Source organism: Halyomorpha halys, unplaced genomic scaffold (assembly GCF_000696795.3).
Source record: "Halyomorpha halys isolate HHAL.00 unplaced genomic scaffold, Hhal_1.1 Scaffold755.1, whole genome shotgun sequence".
NCBI lineage: Eukaryota > Metazoa > Arthropoda > Insecta > Hemiptera > Pentatomidae > Halyomorpha > Halyomorpha halys.
The window spans coordinates 362,528-388,070 of NW_027108003.1; the positions used below are offsets into that span (position 1 = coordinate 362,528).

General features: G+C 30.4%; 1 protein-coding gene across 3 annotated transcripts in view; it reads left to right on the forward strand.

Annotated features, from left to right (window-relative positions):
* Nucleotides 1-25,543, forward strand: part of LOC106685918 (F-box/LRR-repeat protein 16) — a 356,715-nt gene that overhangs the window by 64,978 nt on the left and 266,194 nt on the right. The window contains exon 1 of one of the 3 annotated variants that reach the window (XM_014428922.2): nucleotides 22,231-22,340. The exons of the other annotated variants lie outside the window; for them this stretch is intronic. Coding sequence (XP_014284408.1) covers nucleotides 22,288-22,340 — 53 coding nt within the window. The 5' untranslated portion in view covers nucleotides 22,231-22,287. Of the gene's footprint in view, nucleotides 1-22,230; nucleotides 22,341-25,543 lie in introns of those variants that run through there. 3 annotated transcript variants of the gene reach the window in all.

A 25,543-nucleotide genomic window follows, 5' to 3' on the forward strand; every position in this document is an offset into this window, starting at 1 on the left:
ATACATATAATAGAAACTTTTTGTAGTAGATGTCCCTGAAGATGGTCGGATTGGCCGAAACGTTGGACGAATAAAAGAAATAAAGTTTTGAGACTATAATTGGATAGTATTTAAGTTATTTATTAAAGAATTACCAGTCTCAAGAAAATATTAAGATTATAAATAATTAAGAGCTTATGATTACAATTTTTTTTTTTTGGAATAAATATACTTCATTATGTATAAGAAGATGGTTGCGGTCAAAAGAGAAACAAAAATAGTTTACAACTATTTATTGTTGTAAATAATTATAAATAGTCGTAAACTATTTTTGTTTCTATTTTCACCGCATTCCTGACCATCTTCTTATATATCAATTTTTACGGTCAACTATATATACATATATACTTCATTATGATATTACTTGAAAATACAAGTATATCCATTTACCGTCTTAAATATAGTGGGAATTAGAATTACTATTAAAATTGATATTGATAAAGTAGTTTATTAACATGGTGTAAACATGTTAACAAGCCATTGTGAAAATATACTTTTTCATAAAAATTTTAAATACTTTTGCTAAAGAAAAATGGTATAATGTTGCAATAAAAAATAACGTTAAAAACTGTTGGAAATTATTTTCTGCTGCCGACCATGTCTGAGAACCGGATATAACTACGGGATTTTCTCATATTGCCAATACTTTTTCCTTTAATCTTGGAGGTAGTTGACTTTTAAAAATGTGTTTCCTTGTGTATATATAATCTTTTTTAACTTTAACTTTTGTTTTTATCTTTAAATGAGGTGTTCTATCCTAAGTAAACATATTGGTCGAAAAACTGATTTCTTGGTTGTTAATTTTGACTTCTTCTTTCTGTGAGTTTTTCATTACTTTTTTTTACGGATACTAATATTTCACTTCACAGATTGGCACTACTCAAAGAGTTCGCTGAACATTTGTTTCGTCTCAGTTAGTGAATTGGTGAAAATACCTATCTTGCCCACAAACCTCAAATTCGATAACTTGTGCCCATTTGTAGTTATCCTATTTCAAGTTTATTGAACACATAATCTAGTAGAGAGCTGAATATAATTAGTGATTGTGGACCCTGTTTGATGCCTCTTTGAATTTCCAGTGTTCTATAATTGCTCCCCCCACCCCCTGGAACAGGTTATTTAAAATAAAGAGCTCATACTTTTAAATATATCAAACATTGTGATATTATCGACATCATCCTTCAACGATGTCAATAGCTGTCAAAGCTGTCAGTAGAGTTCTGTAATAGAAATAGTAGTGGTGGATGTCTATAAGGAAGGAAAGTAGTTCAGACATGACTTGGTTTTTCATTACTGTTACAGGTAGGTCTTCGTACACTGTAAAAGTAACCGTGAGCTACATATTTTTTTTGTGATCTTGGACGTCCTTTCTTCCCACTTGAAAATACATTAGGTGCAAGGCTGATTTGGTATCAACCAAATTCGTTGGATTACAGGTTCAACTACGGTACTGATTAAGTAATTAGTTTTTTTCAATTTTATTATGACAGGAGTAAGATTTTTTGCTGAATCAAAATAAAATTATTTTTAATTTTTTTCAAATTAGAAAAAAATTCTCTGAAAATAACGAATATTAGGTGCAGTGGGTGCCTCACACAACATTCACTATTTTACCTGTACTGATTTTCAAAATGTGCCTTTCAGTAGACAAATTGACTAACTTCAATTTCGACACTTTTCAGAAAAGTATTTTTACATTATTTCACATTGGAAAATTATAAAAATTGTCTTTTAAGTATTTAAAATGTATATGAAAAAGTATATCTTCACAGCCGCTTGTTAACATGTTTACGCCATGTTAATATAGCACTTCATCAATATCAATTTTAATAGTAATTCCCATTTCCACCGTATTTTAGACGGTAAATGGAAATGATAAAACAGTAATTAATACATATACACAAACATGTATAAAACTTGTGTATTGACGAAAAATATATTAGATATGACACACTCGGACTCCAGTAAAAGACTGATTTTATGGGCTTAGTACATCTATACTTATAGGGGCTCTGATAGGTACCATAGAAAGCAGAATAGAGTCTTCCATACTATCACAGGAGCTATCTGGGATCAGAGCCTTAACACATAGAGGAGAAGAAGTAACAGTGAACTGCTTGCTGAGACTGTTCAGTCAATATCTCATGATATGAAGGCAAAGCAGGTGAAGATGGCCGGGACATGTGGATAAATCCATCAGGACGCCTACAGAACAATAAATGCCAGTATAGTTGATAACAGACCACGTGGGAGGCCTAAAACAAGATGGAAAGACAGAATCGACAAAGATGCGAAAGAACTACATGCAACAAACTGGAAAGCAGTAGACTAAGACAGGCAAGCGTGGAGAAGGCTGGTTCGAGCAGCCAAGATCTCTGTAGATCCCTGACCCTGTGGTCTGTGGAGCCAACCGAAAGAAAATATATATATACATATGCATGTAAATTGAACTATACCAATTGAGGATAGGAGGCAGCGAAGCAATTCTCCTGCTATCCTCACTTGTGGGGAGCCGAGCAGTATTGGTAAATTAAAGGCAGTGTATACCCTTTTTATGAGCGGTAAAAACAGTCGTTTTCATTTGATACTGAGTTCAGTTGTCACTATTTTAAATTAATTAAAACGTGAAGTTTTAATACTTTTTTTTTTTACTTTGCAACAGCATTGATGAGGAATATTTTAAATGTTTAAATTCATTCTGCTAATTCATATATTACATTTTTTTCAAAAACTAATAATAAAAAAGAACTTAAGTCTGTATGGAATGTGATAATTATAAATGCTGATTTTTTATTGAATCTTTTAAAACTCAAACTTTACCTTTTTTTATTATAGCCTATATTTTGGACTGTTCACTGTAACTTTATTCAAAAATATATATATATTTAATGGATCTAAATATAACTTTTTACTTAATAAATTCTCTTATATCTTGACATTTATTATTGAATTTACTACTAATTAATTGTAATAAACGCTGCATCAAAACAAAGATTGGAAGTGACGAAAGACAGCAGAAAAGAAAATGTGGAACAAAGCTGCAAGATAATGCATTTTATTTGATGACACGGACCTGTGCAGATCCATTTATGTATAGATGACTTATGATCTTACAATCTTACTAGTTTTAATAATATCTCAATAGATAATTTCATTTATAGATTTTTATATCCTCATACAGATAAAATACTGTTTATCAATAATTTATACTGTTTATGATGTACAAGTTATTAAGGCAAAGTTTTGATGGAAATGCTCGTTACCTTTTCCGCGATGAGGTCGTTATGGATTACATCAGATTGAGGTCAAGAGTACCTTGATGACTGATTCGAGGTCAGGCTGGTTCAGAAGCTCAAGGCTGCGGCCAAGTAAGACCTCTGGAAGAGGCTGCTAAGTGAGTCAAAAACGGAGTAAACGCTAATTTTCATCCTAATACTGGTCACTGTTACATATTCCATTCGACTCACATTGAAATTGCTCCACCATGTTCTTTTGTGTCAGCCGGAGTTTCGACTGGTGTGATCTTGTACTAGTACAGAGAGCGATTTGGAAATTCGAGAAGTCAAACGTATTACGTATTACCTCTTGTCAAAAGTGAGTAATTAATTTTAAACTCTTTTGAATCTTGAAGGGGTTGGCATTTTGAGAAAAACTTTGTATTAAAGAGAAACTTGATACAACCAAATTTTTTTTTCCTAAGTAAAGTGAATTTATATTATTAATTAGATATTTTAAATCATTAAATTAATTAATGAATGGAAGTAATCAAAACTGTGCTGTTGATTAGATGGTTTCTTATAATTAAGTAGTCTTTAACTGTTTTATTTTCGTATATGAAATTATATCCTACGATTCTAGCTAACACCGCCTTTCAAGGACCGATGGGAAGAGGGTGGGGGTTGAATCATCTATGTCCCTAAAGTCAGATTAAAAATTAAAAGTCAGATCCCACAAGGGGTCTGTAATGGTATTAGAGATATATTTGTGTTTAATTAATAATTGAATATATTTTCTTATTATATTCAGGCGAGGGGGCTTTTCATAAGTGAAAATATTACCTACCTCTTCCCCAGAATAATTAGAGTGAAAAAAAACGCTGGTTCGGTTTTTTACAATTATATACGGAGGACCTGTGTATTGAAAACCCCCAAAAGAATATAGGAAAAGAAAATGAACTTTCTAATTGCTAAGCAAAATATGAATCATACACTCCTTAATGATAAATAAAAATTATAAAAAAATGTATAAAAATAATAAACAAAGGAGAGAACAAAAAGATCCTTAAAAATATAAAAATCTCATAAAAAAATAAAAAGGTTTATACCAGAGATAACAAATAAAATGGACAACAAATAAAATAATTAAATCTCTAATTTTATATAATAAATAGAAAAACAATAACTCGTGATTTAAAACAAAATATAGTCATTCACATTAAATGGGTTCATTTTGGAAGTTTGTTGATATGCGTAAATCAACAAAAATATATATTCATAAGTCTCATATATCGTTTCCGACATACCGTCATCCACAAATTGTGATGTTCTGGTGAAAATTCGGTGAGTGAGGGTCGCTGCTCATAAGACTATAGTACAAGAGCCGGGAAGAAAAAAAGGCAGTCATCTCACCCCAATTTGTGATTACTTTAATGAAAACTAGTTATAATTACTAGTCAAAATTGTTGAGTCTGCCAAGTATAGGTAGGGGAAATAAAAAATGGCGGCTGTTTCAAAACCTTAAAAAACACTATTTTTTCATTCGGAGCTCTATATCTTAAAAAGTATCATCAACACTAGAAAATCTAAGAGAACATTATTTAAAGAAGAGTAAATTTGCTGAAATATTAGCCCTAAAGGAGCTATTTACGTCCAATAGTTCTCGAGATATAGCTTTTTAAATAGCAAAATTTCTTAAAAATCTACCGAAAGATTAGTAGTTAGTTAATTTATTTTGAGAATTCTATATCTAAGGAATTATGTGACGTACAGATGACTATTAGCACTCAAATTAAAGCTAGTTTTTAATGGACTATAAAAACGTTTATGACCTTTACCTTCGTACCTGATCTGATGAATAGTAGTTTTCAAGATATTTGCTCAAATAAATTGGTTTATAGTTGTTCGGACAATAACTTTGATTTACGAAAAACTTCATTTCAGAAACTATTGGACGTACAGATGTCTGCCAGCGCTCAAATTAAAGCTAGTTAAATTTACTACAAAATAGTTAATTAAGTTAATTAATTAATTAATTAATCTTTGTAGGAGTAGTAGTTTTTATGGTATTTGACAAAATAAAGTCACAAAATGTTAATTTCTAGTTGTTCGTATAAAATGTTGGATTTTCGAAAAAATATATTTCTAGATCCATAAGACGCACATATGTCTGCCAACTCTCAAAATAAAGGAAATTTAACTTACTATAAAGTAGTTTATGACACTTATCTTCGTAGAGGTAGTAGTTTTTATGATATTCACATATGAATATGAATTTGGAAAAATGAAAATTTGTCGAACAACGATAAATTAATTTATTTTAACAAATTTCATGTAAACTATTACTCCTACGAAGATAAACACCATAAACTACTTTATAGTAAGTAGTTCATAAACTAGCTTTAATTTGAGCGCTAATAAGGGAAATGTACGTCAAATGATTTTTGAGATATGAATTTTTCAATATAAATTCACTAACTACTGATCTTTTTGTACGTCCCATACAACATTTTTATGAAATGTTGCTTTTTAAAAAGCTATATCTCGAAAACTATTTAACGTAAATAACTCTATTAGGGCTCATATTTTAGCAAATTTACTCTTCTTTAAATGACATTCTCTTAGGTTTTCTTTTGTTGTTCCTACTTTTTAAGATATAGAGCCCCGAATGAGAAAAAAGTTTTTTTTGTCGCTTTGAAACAGCCGCCATTTTTTATTCCCCCTTCCTATACTTGGCAGACTCATCAATTTTGACTATTAATTATAAATAGTTTTCATTAAAGTAATTAAAAATTGAGGTGAGATAACTGTATTTTTTCTCCTCTTGGGCTCTTATACTAGTAGCCCCAAGTCCGTAGACTCTTGTAGACTGACTTGGCGACGCTTATAAATAGGTTTCTTACAATAGCGATGTATTTGTTCACAATAACATATATCTTTCTTGTCTATACTTCACGGCAAAAGTTCAAAATAAATTTTAATTACAAAATAACTTATAGTTAGAAATAATAGTTGAAATGGAAAGAGCAATAAATAAAATTAAGTAAAAATCAAATTGAACTTTGGACCTTAATAGGTAGCATGCAGGGTATTTGGACCAGCTTATCAAATTGAAATAAGACAAGATTTATTATAAATATATACATGTTAATTTCACAAAGAGTTCATGAGTAAAAATATATCGGATGGATAAATGTTAATTTACAAATGCGACTAAATTGAGAATCTCGGACTAGCATATGATATGTTATGTTATTATAAAAAAAAAAAAAAAAACTCAATTTATCTGGCATTTTACAGTAATTTTAAAATTATGAATTCTGGAGAACTTTGTTTTTTTAATTTTGTAATAAAATATTTGTTTTTATAAAGATTTCTGTTTTTTTTTAATTAAGAAAATTCTCAGATTTAGATGATTCTATTTTAAAGTTAAATTTGACAGCTCATCTGAAAGTCCGTATTATCAATCCCCTATGCCAAAATCTTTGCTGGTATTGTGAAAGTGTATCCTCCCCCACTCCCTGTCGCATGTACAATTCTAAGTTACATCACTAGAAAACGAATAATAAAGTAAAGGCTAAAATAAATAAATATTATGTTGACGGTGAGTTACGAGAGGAGATTAAGATTCCGTTCTTATGACTAGGCTCTCCTCTAGTAATTTTATATAAGTTATGATAGTTATTTATAAGTTTTTAAGTATAATTTTATTTGAATTTCTACATTTAATATAGCTGATACTTTAAATGACTTCTATTCATACCGTAGGATCATAGTAGAAATATTACACAATTTTTTTTTAATATAAATCTTAGACAAGTTGGTCTTAAATGCGAAAAGAAACGTCTAGATAAATACATGACTGAATTATCTACCTATATTAGAAAAATAAAAGTCAGGATTTATTTAAGCCTATTTATATCTTGGCCCAGGCATATCATCATTTTGATACCCGAATTATTAAGGGATTAAATTATTGAATTTAATTAAAACGGACGATGTTAATTAGCTGACCAAAACTTGTTTAATATGATAACTTCTCTCTCTGTTACTTAATTAGTTTTGCTGGCCCATTAAGTTGGAATTACTGGTATAATCAATCTATCATCTATCATAATCATTCATTATTAATATATATGACTAAATTAATTTTCAGGAAAACTTTACCCCTTATGACTATGTTTTCTAGCTTCGGTTAAATTAAATTTAAATTAGAATACATCATTTTTTTTACACTGTTTTCGTGCTTACACACCTTAAATTGTTCTTATTATACGGTGAATATAAAAGCTCATAAAATAAAAAAGAAAATTGTGATTAAAAGTAACTCAAAACTTAATGTTACTACTAGAAAGTGCCTTCATCAAAAATAAAATGTAACTAATGTATGTTTATTTTTTTAATTGAAGCAAAAACATCTTTTGTAGGAAAAACATTGTCATATTCAGCTGTGCAATATTTATTAAGGAAGTGCTGTTACTAGAGAAACGGTTATGTAAGCAGGTGATCTGTTGAGAATTACATTCGACCACCAAATTTTTCCTCAATTAATATATCCACATTATGAGGCTCACTAACCCACATGGTTGAATCACGGCTACATTAACAGAACAAATAATTATCTGTCACCCAGATTTGAACCTGGATCCTTGGTGTTAGTGGCATGGTGCCTTACCACGAGCCATGGCGCTTTCTATGTATAAATATAAGTTGGGAGGTCATTGATTATTTACTTTTTTTAAAAACATATTTATTCACGTAAGGAACAGAAAGCTGTATTTAGTTTACATTTTTTCAACACTCGATATTTCTTGCTGCATGAGCAGAATTTCCAAATTATAAATATGAGCTTCAATTGTCGCCTCGTGCCTAAATTCCCGAAAAGTTTTAGAAACTATAAGCAATACTTATAAATTTTTTTTGTAAGTAAACTGCAATTTACAATACAGTTACACATATGTTATGTTTCTAAACTCCATAGAACAGAAATCCGGATTTTTTAGCATATAATTAAAGCGTCGATTCCAAGCAAATTGTACACTGCTTTAATAAAACCGTAATCCATGGTTGTTTTTTAAAGAAATCATGACGATTCTTTTAACAGAAAAATTCGCACTAATTTAAAAACAGCTAAAAAGTGTGAGTCGCTAAATGAGTAGTGTTTTTTTATGTCTAAATGACGTCACATATGACACCATCACGTTTTCCTTCTGTTGGTACACAGATTAAAAATTATAGTTTTTAAAACTAAACTTAAAAATCAAACCTGCATCTATATTAATTAAAACAGTTATGATTTGGGTTGGCTGACAGTTATATTAACATTACTTCAATTTTTTTCCATGTCGTTAAATAGCCTATTCTAGTAGTTGTATGCTTGATAACTGAGTGCATTAGTTATGTTGATTGGACTGAAAATGAAAATAGCCAATAGAATAGATCTAAGTAATAAAAATGTGAAATTTTATATTAAAAATATGTGCTTAATGTGGTTTATACGTTTTTTACTAATTCTTTTTGATTGATATTTATTAATATAGTATTATTATTTGAATGTGATACTATTTGTGTCATATTTTGAAATGTTTATGTTAAAGTTGCTAATTGTATTTGTCGGATTTACTCATGGACTATTGTTTAAATATTACTGTTACTATCCTCTCCATTCCGTTACACCGTTCCGTTACTGGGAACTAAGCTAATACTGCAGTTGCTCGTTATCCAGACGGCGACCCACCTGTTCAAGCTCAGGTAACCGCAGGGATTAATCGTCACTGACACCGCAAATCCAGCACGTCCTCGCCTTAAATGAGGTTGCCTTCGCTATCTGTAGTTACCTTTTGTTTCCCTTATATTCTTCGAATTAGAAAATTCATTTACTGTATATCTGTGAACCTCAGGAAAATTATCATTTAGGGAAAGTATTTAAAATTGATTACGATTGTGGTAGAGATTTTTTATTTATTTTATTTTACTACTCTTAGTTTCCAGTTGTTTTTTTTTATCTTGTATACATGGTACGCAACATAAAAAATAATACTAAATAATAAACATAAATAAATACATAGTTAATTTTGCTTATTTATTTATTTATAAAGTGCGAGCAGGACCCTGTTTCATATTAAAGTACTAACTAATACTATTAATCTTGTCAACTTAACTTAATACAATTACACAGACTTGTACAATAGTAACTTGTACTTTAGTATTTTTTAATTCCTGTAATATCACTAATCATGAATCCCTATCATGATAAAAATAAGTATTAGTGTTATTACCACACAGTTTCTACACTTGTACTATGAACTAATACTATTAGCTTTCATTATGAAACAGGGCCCTGATTGCAACATCTATCGGTTAGTGCTGAAATAACATAAACGTAATAAACATAGAATAAAATATTTGCTTGCAACACTTTTACACTTAACTGAAGAGTTGTGAAGGCTATAACGCCTTTATTATGTGAAAACAATTGAATTTTGAAATTATTTATAGAGATTAAACAAATGATTAATATAATAGAGCTAAAACACATAATGTTGAAGAAAACAAACTGAAATAAGGCAACTATATGACAACTAATGATAAAATAAAAATAATATATTGAGTGTTACAAAATTTGGTAAAGAAGTACAATAAACCAATAAATGAATGATATAAAATGGAAAAATATCGTTTTTGGAAAATATTTAAAATTCCAATCCACTATGATTGCGGTAAAGATTTTGTTTTTATTCTTTTAGTTTTCTGTTTTTATTTTTTTTTTACCTTGTAAATATGATATGATTGTAAAGAAGTTTATTTATTTTATTTTGTTTATCTATTCAGGAAATTATAACAAATATGGTCCGATCAGAGACCTGTTTCATAATAAAGTACAAACTAATACTATTAGTCTTGTAGATTTAACTTAATACAATTACACTGACTTGTACAATAGTTACTTGTACTTCACAAATTTTTAACTCCTGTAATATCACTAATAGTCCTCCCTATTATGAAAAAAATAAGTATTAGTGTTATTACCACGTTGCTTCTATACTTGTATTTATGAACCAGTACTATTAGCTTTCATTGTGAAACAGGGCCCTGGTGGCAGTATCTATCGGTCGGTGTTAAAATAACATATAGAGAAAATAATAATGGGGCCGTCCGTAGGTCAGTTCGTTTGGCGCAGTCTTACTAATTTGAGATCTGCTGGCTGTGCCGGTTCGAATCCGGCTTTGTTGAGTTTTTTCATGGAGTGGCGGTCCCACAAAATGAAAAACTTCACCCCCAACCATGGTTAGGCAGTATAGGTCTCCAATGGGAGTCTTGGCCGGAAACAGAAAAGAATAAATATGACGATTATTTACAATAAATTAATGATAATGGATAATGGATAATGGATCTAAAATACAGAATAATACTACAACAAAAAATAACTTAGGTGTATCTAAATGATATATGGTATAGCTAGATTTTTCCAGAATATGATGTAATTGAATAAGTCACTAAGTGGAAAATAATAAAGATTTGCACATGAATTTTTTTAACATTGTTTTCTGGGTATCTTATCAATTTTTTGACAGGTTCTAAGTTGGTAAATCAATATTATTAAACTGATAATCCCAAGGTACCCGAAAAGTGGTGGAGGTGATGGATTTCCAAATCTTTATTTAAAATTGATTTATCCCCTACTTCGATAAGGAATTTTCCCCTCTTTTCTTATTCTAAATAATTTACAGCCCAAGACAACTTTATTGTTATTGTCAGATTAATTATTTAACGATATTGTTATTAACAAATAAACCGTTTCGCGTTGAATAACTGTCGAAAAGCATCTAAGACCCAAAAGCCTACAGAAAGAGAGGAAGTGATTACCCTAAATTTAATACTGAAGAAGCAAGGAAAAGTTCTCATTTGAAAACAATCAAAAGTAAACTTGAGCAAACAGTCTGATCAAGTCGACCCAATAAATTCAGGAAAATCCGGATTGATATCCAAAGAGTAGATCAAGGTTATATCACAAACCCCAGGATTAATAACCCTGGGAAAAATAAGGACCGTAATAGATATAGGAGAAATTAGATGGAATTTCTGTGATTACGGACTCTAATGGTATTATAAATATGTAGTATATAATATTTTCACTTCGTAATATTAAATATGTAATACTGATGAGTGTCGGACAGTAGAGTTAAATTGTACAAAAAAAGACATGGAGCCGTGAGTAACTTCGTTCGTAAACATCAAAGATATATGAAATTTCGATATTTATGAGTTAGAAATGTTTTCAATACATTCTCAATTCCAGTATGGAATCTCAAGTCTCGAGACTTTTTCTCAAACCTTAACTATTTCCTTTTTTGGCTTTGAAGCATTGATGAAAGAATTAAATCGCTTTTCACATATTTTCCAAATAAAAATAGGGAAAATGCGATCTAGATGGCAAAGCCCTACCACTGCTTTTTAAAAAGTATAAGTGGGTATAAATAAAACATGTCTATCGTTTATTGTGAATTCATGTTGTATCAAAACGTTATCAATAACAAACTACAAGACACGAAGATGAAAAGGACTAGCGATAATAGACAAGTGAAGTGGCTTTAATCCTGTCGGTAGGAAGGCTTTAAAGAAGCCCATCAAAGGCAGCTTAGCCTGCTCTTGGGGCTTTGTGTCAGATGATCAACTGCTTCCAGTTCTTCACTCCTTCATTAAATTTGCCATGTCTTCTTTATCAGGCATTTGATAAGTTGTATATGATCAGAAAGAAACTCATGCAAAATAACAGAATTTTCTTTGAATATCTTAGATTAATAACACTTATTATTAAAATTATGAAGAAGTGGTGCGGTCAAAAGGGAACAAAAATAGTTAGCAACTCAATCTACAATCTTTTTCCAAAATTCCTACTTTTAGAGACTTTTGCCCCAGATCCTCGCTTGAAGTGAGTACCCCTTAATTTGGGCAAGTCGCATTCTTAGACATCTGTTGGTCTAGAAACAGTGCTTCTTTAAAATGTACAGAACCCAAGACGGTGGATATACTACTTCAAGCTAGGTTATAAATCTATTGATTGTTTAATGACTACTATAGATGTATATATTACATGTAATACAAATATAAGTAGTTTTTTTTTTAAATTTATAAATCCATTTCTGAATTGTTAAGTTTTTTTTTTCAAATAAAAATCTATACTAAAAAAGTATTTATTTTATTTCACAATTAAAATTAAAAATAATACCACGTTGCTGTTTTAAATTATTGACTCGTAAAAATTTAAGTTCTAATTTATTATTTAAGATTTATTACAACTTATAAGCCAACTACACTACCAAACAGACCTGAGACGCATCCGACGAAATAAGATTACATTAACATAAAATACTGCGTCATTCCCCTTGTAATGGATGATTCAGATCATAGCGTTGAGTGAGAATGAATCATGTCATGAATAAGAACCGCAGATGAAATGGCAACTTTAGATTGCTATATCATTAGAGTTGGTTGGGAATGAATCAATCTTTTACTTTTCAACTGACAATGGAAGGTCGTAAGTACTCTCCGACCTCAACTTAGGACCGCAGTGGTAGCCACATTCTCTTATGTGTTGTTACAACTTATGTACTTCCGGGTTCCTTTCAGCTCCCAACTCATTCAACAACATATTTTTTTTTTTTTAAATTATTGTATTCAAGGCGAAACAAAAACTAAATAAATAAATAACTACCAACCAGAAATAGCATTTATTTTAACGTAACTTTTTTAAATATAATTCTTTATTAAAAAAATGGTTCTATTTAAATAATAAAAAACATATAGAGAATGGAGAAATTTCCATCTGACGAACCCATTGTGCAACTTTAACTAAAACACATTAAAACTTAGGGGAAAAAAGAGTTTTATGCTTTAAAAAGAATGCTTTTTACGAGTCAATAATTTAAAACAGCAACGTGGTATTATTTTTAATTTTAATTGTCGAAATAAAATAAATACTTTTTTAGTAAAAATTTTGTTTGAAAAAAAACTTTTTTTTTTTTAATTATTTATTTATTGTAATTTGCAACTGTACAAAATAATACAATAGGTAAATATGTAGTATGTTTCATATACACTTGAAAATCTAAAAAAAAAAATAATAACTTAACAGTTCAGAAAAGGATAAATTTATATAAGAAACATGTTTATTATTTATTATGATTTTTTAAAGTTCGTGTTTCCTTTAATCTACCCTGAAAAAGAAATATTTGTTGAAAACCATGTCTATAAGATTTCCCAAACTTGATGTATAGAATATAAAACTTGAAGGCTTTAGCTTGGCAGTAAGCATCTCTCAGTAACGTACACGGTTTATTGTTGTGTCCCTTTCCTCATGATGTTCCAGTACTGGACCTTGTAAGTCCCAAAAACAGTAAGAGATGTTTACTGCCAAGCTAAAGCCTGCAATTCGAAGCAAACCCCGAAGTCTGCTGTCAAATGTTGTGTCGTTGCTCGACAATGTCCGTCCGCATACTGCTGGAACGCTCTAGAAACTCAATTTTGAAGTACTGACTCATCCTCCATATAGTCCCGATCTTGCCCCTCCTGACTATCACTTGTTTGGTTCACTCAAAGCATTAAGAGGCTGTAGATTTACCTCGGACGAAACAATGGAAGAAGCGGTGCATTCCTGGCTCGCAGCTCACCCGAAAACCTTCATTTATGAGGGCATCATGAAGCTTGTACAACAATTGACCAAGAGTGTTGAAAAGCAAGGGGCCTATGTCGAAAAATAGTGTACTTGTAAGTTTCCTATTTGATTACTATAAAATTGCTTATAACTATATTGCGGATAATGATTGACTTAGCCTCGTATATCCGCGTAAATATTTTTTTTTTAATTACACGTTCCATTGAACGAAACGTTGAAGCCGATTTATCTCCATATCCTTCTATAATTAAATTTAATGTATTTTGTTATATCTTTTAACCTTATTAAACTTCCCTTAACTTTCTTTTCTTTTTTTTAAATTAACTAAAAAGCCATTCTTTTATGTTAGATTCCACGTCTCATTGAACGAACCCCTCAAGCACTTGTCGATTTTTCTTCAGATGTTTGGCTTCTATAATTAAATTTAATGTTTTGTTTTTTTCTTGTTTTATTTGTATTAAACCTCCCTTCACTTTCTTTTATTTTTGTGTAATGGACTAAAAATCCATCTTTTGAATTTTTGACAACAATAAACTATTACATCAGGACCCTCTTTCGATTTCAGGGAATTCATTAATTGTAACAAATGTGATCAAAGGATAAAGTTGATGTAGGTCGCTAATGACAGACTTAGGACTGTTATTGATGTGTCATGCAATAATGTCAAGGAAAACTCAACCATAAAGCCGGCTTATGAACGATCAAGGACATAGATTATTATTATATATCAAAGGCCTTACAAGTAATAAGTACAATTAATAATTTTAATTAACTTGTGTATTAAATGGAATGTTTTTAATATGTAGATTAATATCTCCGGGAGGAGGGGAGAGTAAAGTCTATGTTTAATACAAAATTTTACGCCATTTCCTATCAGAAATTGGTCCAATTTTTTCTTAGATTATACAAAGGATACAGAAAATGTCATTGAAAAATTAATATTGAATTTTTTTTTTTAAATCAAAAACATTATTTATAGATATATATTACAATCTACCACACCGTTGTGGGCAATAGGTAATAGTAATGAATTACATTAATACTAAAATAAAATTAAATATGAATGAAAAATAAATAAATAAATGAAAAAAAAAGTAATAAATTCTATCTCAAAATATATACAAACCGAAGGATAAAGAAAATGAACATACTGAACCAAACTTTGTGTTTGAAAAAATAAATAAATGAAATAAAATAATAATAAAAATAAAAGAATCTCTAGTCACATTTACACTCTTATAGACAATATTTACACAATCGACCTGAGGATTCCTGAGTCCACTCTATCCCCCACGTGTGAGGGGTAGAGCAGAGCTCAAAAGATCCCAGCGCATCCCTCTCGCCGCATCACTGGTAATGAGCTAGTGGAGGCTGAGCAAGTGCGCTAAAGCCTCAAACACTCACCTTGAGTGGAGAATCTGACCATTGCCAGAATTCTAATTGTCCATTTTTATTTTACAATAAGTCTCTTGGCCACTACTGTTTGTTTCAACCTTCAAGGTGGATTGTAGGGATGGGTGGAACTAGATAAGGAATTGAAATATTTAAGATTCACGCCCTGAAGTTAATTTTATTCCAGAAAAACATTTTTCATTCTAAACTGTATATCTTTATACCACCCAAAACAGTAAAAACCTAATAAAATATCATTTAATGTTAAGAGTATTAGTTAAAATGTGAGCCCTCAGAGTTCTTTACCTAAAATAGTACCTGAGGCCTAATTTTTTAAAATGTATGTAAAATGTTAAAAGTCAGTTATTAGTAAATTTATTTGTATTTTAGACGTATATATGTTCATTATCACTCAAATGACAGCTAGGTCAATTTACTATAAATTAGTTTATAACGTTTATCTACCTTAGAGTAGTAGTTTCCATGATATTTGCAAGAATAAATTACCAAAATGTTGATTTCTAGTTGTTCCAATATAACGTTGGTTTATGAAAAAGTATATCTCGGAAATTATTTGACATAAATATATCTGTTACCAGTCAAATCAAAGCTATCTAAATGCACTATGAAGTAGTTTATAATATTTATTTTCGTATTTATTAATTTTTTTTGTTTTTCGTATTTTTTTTTATTCGTAATTATTTATTACTTCGTATTTATGATATTAGTCAAAATAAATATATATGGAAGGGATATCTATGCAGATGTGAATAATAATAATTTCGCTTAATTTAGTAATAGAATTGTTTAAATGATTTGGCATATTTGAGGAAATAAGATGAAACTTTCAATTGTAATTTCTTGACAATTAACATTTTAAATGCATGGTTACACATAAATAATAGAAATAATTTCTGTAAGAAGCGTGAATTGTTTAAAGCTTAGTTTCTTACTTTAAAAGAAAAATATTATGGATTGCTGAGTTTTAACTGTTTGAAAATGACTGGTGAATCATTAAAATAAGTAGAAAAGAAAATCTGTTTACTGAAAACTTTGAGCTCAGAAGTTCGGGACACCAGGAAGGGCACTGAACGGAGAAACAGTCCAACTATGTGAGTGGATGCGGAACTTCTGAAAAACTAATGTTTTCCCTGGGTGTAAAACTTCTTAACAGACCATGAAAATTTAAGGTCAGGGTTTATGTTAGGGACTAAGGGTGACCAAGAAGAAGCCTGGAATAGGCTGTACCTCGGGTTTAAGGAGTCGTTATGTGGCACTTGGCACACCGTGTCTCAGTCCCTTCTTTTACTACCTTTTTGGATTAACGTTTGATTTGCCATCGAGTCTAATTCCTTCCCTCGGTTCTATTCTTCTTATGCTAGGAAATGGTAGGGAGGCTACAATTGGGTAAAGATTGGGACAGTAAAAAAACCGGACTATAGAACATTTAAATAAAATAGATTAATTATTTTATTTAATATGTATATTGTGTAACAAAATGAATGAACTTGGTTTGTATATTCGTGAAACAATACTAGATAAAACTAGGAGCTTATTTGTTCCCTTGACTTATTTATTCACAAAATTATTTCTTTTAACTTAGTTATTCTTTTATGTATTTTTTTATCTAACTTTTTTTTTTAGATCTACTATATTAGTTTTTTTTTGTAATTATTTACTTATTTGTTTTTCTGTAAACCAATCTACTGCTGTGACTATTATGTCTTTGGTTTGATTTAACATTGCTATCTAATGATAAATTCTTTTAATTTGTTTAACGGATCCAACATGGGTAGCTGATCACTGTAGTGGGTCTGAGAGAGTGTATTAGGGAGAATAAATTTGCCATTTAAATGAAATAAAATTGTCAAATGGAATGAGATTGTTAAATTGAACAAAAAAATTATTTAGTATGTAAACGAGTATTGATTGTAAAAGGAAAAGGTAGGAAAAAATTATTATTATATCATGTAAATATATGTATTGTATATAAGTCTGACCATGGATTGATTGATATGCTATGTATTATAGCAACCCCATATATTTGGGCAGTATGGCTAAATAACGCATTTCTCTCCATCTAATAACCATAAAAAATAATGATGGATAATGCGATAGTTGGACTATAGATATTACTGATAACTTTTAAAAATTTATTATTATATCTCAAATGACAATGAAGTGAAGTTATTAATGGCGGTTCTCCATATGGTGTAGGTGTGCAATATGTTAGATTTGGGATTAAAGTGATTGAATAGATTTGAAAAAATCAAACCTTGAATAAAAAAACATTAGACAGTCTTGTTAGGACTGGCCGACAGAAGTGTAACTTCTTGAATTTAAATATTGTATTATAATGATATTTATTTTACAAAAATGTAAAAATATTTTTTAATTATTTATTCTCTTATTTATAATTATTAAATAATGTTCTATTTAATTGTGCTATTAATAAATTTTGATTTGATTGGCTTGCGATAGCTAAAATAAAAAATCTAAACAATTGATTGAATTATTCAATGGCGTTAGTTGTACCACCTCTTGTATCTCCTTTTCAAGATATTTTAATTCAAATGTTCAATAACTCGTTCTCATTTTATTTCTGGTGCTATCTTTTACACTTTTCGCCTCTCTAGCTTGGAGTACCGTCAAGATACAGTTTTCGAATATAGCCCATTACAAAGAGGGTGAAATGTTGAAAGTTATCCTCACTTAACAGTATTCAAATCCGATTTTTAGTTTTCAAGATATTCTAATAAAAATGTTCAAAAACTCATTATCATTTCATTTCTGAAGCTATTGTGGTGGCAAGATTATTAATGTGTTCAGCGGCAATAGTCGACGTTAGAAAAGAGATGTTTGAAATCGGTGCCACTGCCGAAATTATTACCAAAATTTTTATTTCTCTAGTATATTTCCTAATCTATTTTTATTTATAATTCATTTAATGTTTCATTATTTTACGTTTGTTTTAGTGGCAAACCCATTTGAAACCTCTCGCCATATGATCAATTACTAACAATTTATAATTAATTACTAGGTGTGTTTTTAGTATGTCTAAAAAAATAATTAATATTTCTGTTCATAATAATTGTGGAATCTGTTGTTTTATGTTCAAGTATAAACAATGTTGCTTAGCCTAATATAGAATGTACCTAACTGTTCATCTTTATTATCATAACAGTAAGACATTTCATTTCTGGCGCTATCTTTTCCAATTTTCGCCTCTCAATCTCGGTGTCCCGTCAAGATACTATTTTGAACTATAGCTCATTACAAACAGAGTGAAATGTTCCTCATTATATGATTGATATTTTAATTTAAATACAAAACACATTGAGTGTTGCTGTCCACCACTTCTGTTTCATCTCGAGAGTTCTCTTTCGCGTCACGAAATCAATTTACCCATGTAATTTTATTTGGTCTTGTATTTTTGTGTTTCTAGAAATATTTTTTAACATAGTCCATGATGATCGTTAATATTATTACTTATGAGTAAAGAAAAGACCATGAAGAGCAGGTCTCAGAGCAGTAAAATTATTCAGAAAAGATGCAGTCTCGAAACATCACTCTACAAAGGAACGCACACTTCCAACATTTCAATTGAAGATCAGTTTTTGACCTAACCTATCTCAAATTAAGCTTCCATTGTTCCACAAATTTAACTCATTATTAATAGTCATAAAAATCATACCAGTAGTAGTAAATGTTTTTCCATTACATGGTTTTCAATACAGACAGACGAACCGTCCTTCTGGAATACACAGAACCAGCTTTGTTTTCTGATTTCTATAACGTAAAATACAAGCAGATAATTACTCTTTTATGTTCAAAACTTTTTTCATTTTCTGCATGAACACTACTTTCTTACCTTCGATTGTGAGGAACTTGTAAGATAGATTTTTTTCTTTTTTTAAATAATAATCTTATTATATTCTTGGATGGATTCGATTTCAACATATATCATCACTGGAACGCTGGGCGGTCCTCCAAACACTGCCCAACCTAATACCAACAGATGAGGTATTCGTAAACAGCATGATTCATTGGTTAGGGATCTAGATAAATCTCCGTTACACAGGAAACATAATCCCTATCTTGTGCCAAGAATTCTATGAAATGGAGAAATCAAATTAAGTTATCCTGTCCTATAGGTTCTATGATAAATTATAATTTAAAATTTATATAATTATATGAAACCTTTAGGGTCTCTCGACGATCATAAGGGTTCTCACAAAAGATTCACATAGGTTGTCGTAAAGAATGGCTTTTTGTCATTATTGTAATATTATAACAACTTTATTTTCAGGTATTTGACTTGGCTTGTATTGTAGGCAAACAGTCTCTTTCTTAACAGTTTCCTCGAGTGAATAAAAATTGACTTATTTGATAATGAATAAAAATAAATAAATACAAAAGTGAGTCAATCTTTATTTATCTACAGTTATTTGCACTCTTCTGTTGGTTCTCAGTTTGATTTTTAGTAAATAAAACAATATATTTGTTAACTAATGGAACTCAAAAAACAAAACAAACACGAAATTAGTACAAAAGTAAGTCAGTGTTTATTTATTTAAAACTATTGATTCTAAAATTTATATAAATAGTATAATATATTTAATATTTAATTTTTTTAATAACTTTATTTAATTTTACAACTGTTTATTATATAATACATTTAGTAAATATGGTCTTAGTTAAAATGGAGTGTTACAGGCGTGTAGAGCAACTACCCATTGGTGACATTTTACATTAGCTGGTCTCGTGGCCATTTTCTTTTCAGGCGCCTCGGAGGATTGTCAGGAATGGAAGAGGGTGCAAGGTTAGAAACTAGGGGGTTTGAGTGGTTAGGAAGTTTATAATGGAAGGAGTGATATCTGGTTCGGGCTAAATCGGTTACATAGGAAACATTAAGGTCTTTATGTATGATTTTATATGTGACAAAGTATGGAGCATTGAGGATTTTACGAAGGATTTTGGATAGTAAGGATTGAATACGAGAATATTTAATTTAACTAAAAAAACAAAACAAATACTTCGAAATAAATACAAAAGTGTGTCACTGTTTGTTTACAATTACTTAGGCTCTTTTGTTGGTTCTCAGTTGGATGTTGATAAATATATTGTTGTTGTAAGAAGAGATAAGACTTGCTAGATACCAACTCAGAGACTTGAGATGAACCGAGGGACTCTCTTACTTACCTGAACAGTTTCCCTTGGCTGTATTTTTATTGAAGTAATTTAAATATGCAAATTTCGGAAGTTGTTATAAAACCATTTGAACAAATCGTGCCGTTACATTAGCATAAATTCTACATTGTTCAACGAAGGGGTTAGTCCTATTAAGGAGCTATTTATAAGCGAGTTGCCATCACGTAGTTCTACTAAGTTGTAATGTAAATTGGAAATTGAAATTGTTATTCAATTGCTACGAGACAGTTTTAATTTTTGGAAGGGTTAGTGGATTCTTCGTTGAATATTTATGCCAAAACGTTTGTGATCAGATACCGTTTCTGTTTCTATTATTTTTCATGGACTGCTTCAATTATTCTAATAAAAATTATGTTGTAGATTTGCAATGAGGTTGGTTTTGAATAAAATCGTTCTCTGAATTGTCAAAAAAAATATATTATTTGATTTAATTTTTTTTTCTCAATTAACTCGAAAACTGTGTGTCTAGGGGATTAATAATAATAATTTTCTTTTTTATTTTGGGATTAGTCCCTTTAGAATAATATTATTAGGCACTAATGCCTTTTGTCGATGTCAGGAAAGACATGATACTAAAATAATATGTAAAATACATGAAACGTTTCATGGATGCTAGGATAATTATTATTGATATCATCCAAAATCATTTATGTCGATTACTCGAGCCATCTCCATCCCTCTGAGTGTCTCCTTCAGCTTGCCAACCTGGTGTTACGGCCCGCTTTCGCCGTTCTAGCCTCTATCTTTCTCAAGTCTTCAAAAAAAAGTCTTGTTTCCAAGTCCCACGATGTCTAACTACGAATGTCCTGTGGAAGTCTTCAATTACCTTAAATCAATCTTTTTTTGCTTCGTACAGAATATCGCCTCTTTTCCATAAGAATGCTGAGTTATCTATCAATGCTTATTTCGAAGATGGAAATTTCTGATTAGGGCTCCCGTCTCCAAAGCACGTATTAAATAAGATCGCTATGTACCAACCCTTACAACTTCTGAAACTGTCTTCAAAATCGAATTGATGGATCGACTGATTATACCCGAACACAAATTTGACTAGTCAGACTTGTATCCAAATTTATGTCTTAATTGTAAAAAGTGAAAAATTTCTACTCTAAGGATATATATGTATATATTTTAAACTTCTGCATAAACACAATGTTCTCCTACCTTCCGTAGTGAAGAAACGCAAACAATTAAAAACAAAACCGCCAATTTGTGTTGTGGTTTTCTACTTTCTCAATCTTAATGATAGGAGTAGAAGATTCCCAAGACAAATCCTTTAGATTCTAAAGTACCGGTTCGATCAGTATAGAAAAACTCGGACAAAATAAGGTCAAGTGAAACACTATATCACTGCAAGACATCCAACAGCTTACAGACGGTGAGAAATGATAACATAGCAACTATTATTATAACGCAAGCCATATAATTCTCTAAATGAACTTGTATTTTATTTTTGGACTTTACTTGCTTTCATGACAGGCTCTGTGAAATTGAAATTAGAATGCATTAATATTCCAGACTACTTGCCGACTACGCCTCCATAAAGTTTTATGACTACGCGACCTCATCAATATGCACAAACACTGCCGACCCTAGATGATGATATGCCCACTCACGAATTGGCATCGATGAATTTTCATACATCGGCAAGGTCGGGGCTCGCGCGAGTTTGTCAATCGGCGGACGCTTCTTGAATCACTCTCCTACGAAGGCTTTAGCATTAGTGTTCGGTCTTTGACTGTGTTCGCGCGGCTCATGAAGAAATTGTTGTGTCTTGTGAAGGCTCCTAAACCACCCAGACCTCCAAGGTATGTAAATTCAAGCCAATATTGATAGCTTCTACAGACTCCGAGTCAAAAGTTCAAAAGTTTAGCACTATTGGTTTATGTATTACGCACGGATCGAGACGAGTTCAGATTAATTTGCATGAAGGAATTAATTAAGTTAAAAAAGTAACTACTTCCTCGAGAGCATTAAATCGAATTTCACAGTCTTAAAATAATCCTTTGGGATATGCATATTGAGCCCGATTACACCTTATTGCGTCGGAATATTTACGCCAATCGTCGGTTTTATCAAAGTACGTAATTCATTAATCAGGTTAACCAGGTATTCTAGTTTTAGTTCCATAAGAAACGTACAAGATACCGCAGATAGTACAAGATATTAGCTCAGATTATGAATCTCACGACATGAAGCAGATGGGCGGGGCATGAATCGTGAAGAACTTTATAAATGTGTTCAATGTAATACATCTTTAGTTACACATTAAAACCGACAACTAATATAGATAGCTCTCTCACATGATTATTAACAATCAATTTTTTAAGTAATGATCAAAGGTTTAAGGTCATCAGTTTTGTTGACTGAGATGATACTTATTTACTTTCACTTACCTTTATATGGAATATATTAAAAGTGAATTGAAATACAACTTATTACGAGGTTAAGGACTTGGATTAATTTCTAATTCAATAAATTAACTAAAGATTTGGGTCGATTAGACTTCACCAGACCATTTTTTTGTCAATTCCATCTCACCTATTAAGGCTTAAGGATACTTAGATTGCAGCACTTCCGACGTCTTAGATTTTGCTACCTATTACGAAGGGAAAAATAGTGCGAAGTTTAATCATAAAGATGTATTTTTTTTCATATTGATATGTTAGGAAACATAGATTTGAGAGGCGATATGAAGACTTGGATGGCGGCAACATTATTTTGTCTCTAAAATTTCTGGTCCCAATCGAACTATTCAGAGGATTGGAAAACTGGATAAAAAAATGAATTGGGTTACAATATTTTTTTTCTTGATTCTCAAAAAGATTTTTTTTTTATTTCAAAAATTACCTAAGGAAAAAAAAATTATATATGCCAGTCTCTCGTAACGAAAAAAAAGCTTATATCTTAACCTTTAGCCTTACAGGTTTATTTCAGTTTATTTTTGTTTTTTTACATAAGATTGTATTATTTTATTCTAATAGCTTCCCGTGAAAAAAAGGTTATTTTAATTTATTCAGTCGAATCAATTCCAAAATATATCAATTGAAGTGGTCTTAAAGTTTTGACTGAAGTGTACATAATAATACTTCATTCTTTGTCCTATTTTAACTCATTTTTGATAGTTACATAATATTAGTTAAAACATACATAAAAATACAATTTAAAAGCTCCCTATTATATAGTTTTTAGTGATTATTGTGTAATATTTTGTATTACATATAATCACCATGGAATGTTTTATTTTACCTATAACGAGGGATTTCAGCGTTTTATTATTATTATTATTACACCAGACCTCTGGCCCACCAGGATCTCAGCATTTTATTATTATTATTAACCTCTTAATACTTAATAATAAAAGTCTTTGCATCGATTTCACAGCTTAAAAGCAACAAAAAATGTTTTATATAAATTTCCAATGTAAAAATTCCCATTTACGATATAAATATATAGTATGTTTAATTTGGCTTCACTATCAATGTTCAATATATTTTCAATGTTTTGTAAGTCGCAAGATACGGATATGGGTGGTTTTAAGGTATATTGTCTATTTTCTTTAAAGGTAGAACAATGTCGGAGGATGTGGTACAAACTATTATTGAAATAACTTTTGTGGCATGGACAGAGTTATGGTTTTGAATATAGAATGGTTTTGAACATTAGACTGTTTAAATAAACTAATACATTACTTGGAAACAGCTAATATAAAAATTAAAAATATGTTTACGGTTATATCTAGTTTGATCCTTTGACATTCTGAACTGTAGAAGTTATTCCAAAAACATATGACCAATTACATTTACTAAAACTCAATTTTTTCACTATTGTTAACTTATTATGTAAAAATTATTATGGAAGCATTTAGTGTAGATAATTAATTTTTTTATTGACAATGTTGATTTTTAACACCTGCCTGAAAGTGTGTTATCAAAAAATATTAATTTTGAAATCAACTAAATAAGTTTTTGGCATACAATTTTAACATAAAAAAATCCTTTACTTTTCAATAGTGGACAAATTAACTTTTAATAGAAAATTTCTCATATACATTTTTCGAATTCATAATTTAGAATTATATAAGAGTGATTAAGATTTTATTTTTCTATTCATTTTTTTTTTGCGGCCAAGAGTTCCATTGGAGTCCTACTGCCTAACTATGGTTGGGGGTCAAGTTTTTCATTTTGTGGGACCGCCATTCAATGACAAAAGTCAACACCCCTAGCTGGATTCGAATCAGCACCTCTAATAAATATCAAAATGCAAATACTAATCCCAATCACTGAGCTTTGGACGGCCCATTAAGAATTCATATTTAGAGAATGAAATTTTTTCATTAAAAAAATTTATGGAATTATAAAAAAAAAAATTAAGAATTATTTAGTGAAACAACTTAGAGCTATCTTATTAATTTGGCATTTTATAAACTTATACGTATAAATTTTGGAGGAATTTGAGGGGATTTTTATATACTTAAACTCAATTTAGTTTACTATCCAATCAAGCAATAACATTTTTATTCATAATGATGTATTCTTTGCTTAGCTTTTTAATTGAACATAAGTTCTAATATAAAATTCAAACATTTGAAGTATATTTTCTCAAATGTTGGATTCTTTAGTTAATATTACTTTGAGGGTGCAATATGAGATATATGGACGTCATTTGCTTCTATGCCCCCTCATATAAATGTCAATTGGGCAAAAAGATATTTCATAGAGAATCTAAATAAAATTGATTCATTAATGCTACAAGGAGATAGAACTGCATTGATAGATGCAATGTTTGGACTAAAGCCAAAAGAGATTCTCATTCTTTTGTTTGGGCAATAACCTCCTAGGGAAGATCCTACATTTCTGAGCCGGTCGATCCCGCCGTAAAACGAAAACCCCGGGAGCCAATCAGGAGAGCCGTTCCGTCTCAGTAGCTGCGATTAAAGCCTGTGTGTGGTTGGCTAAACACCACAGTGGCTCTCTTGGAATGGAACAAGGCCAGAGAAAGCACCGTATTG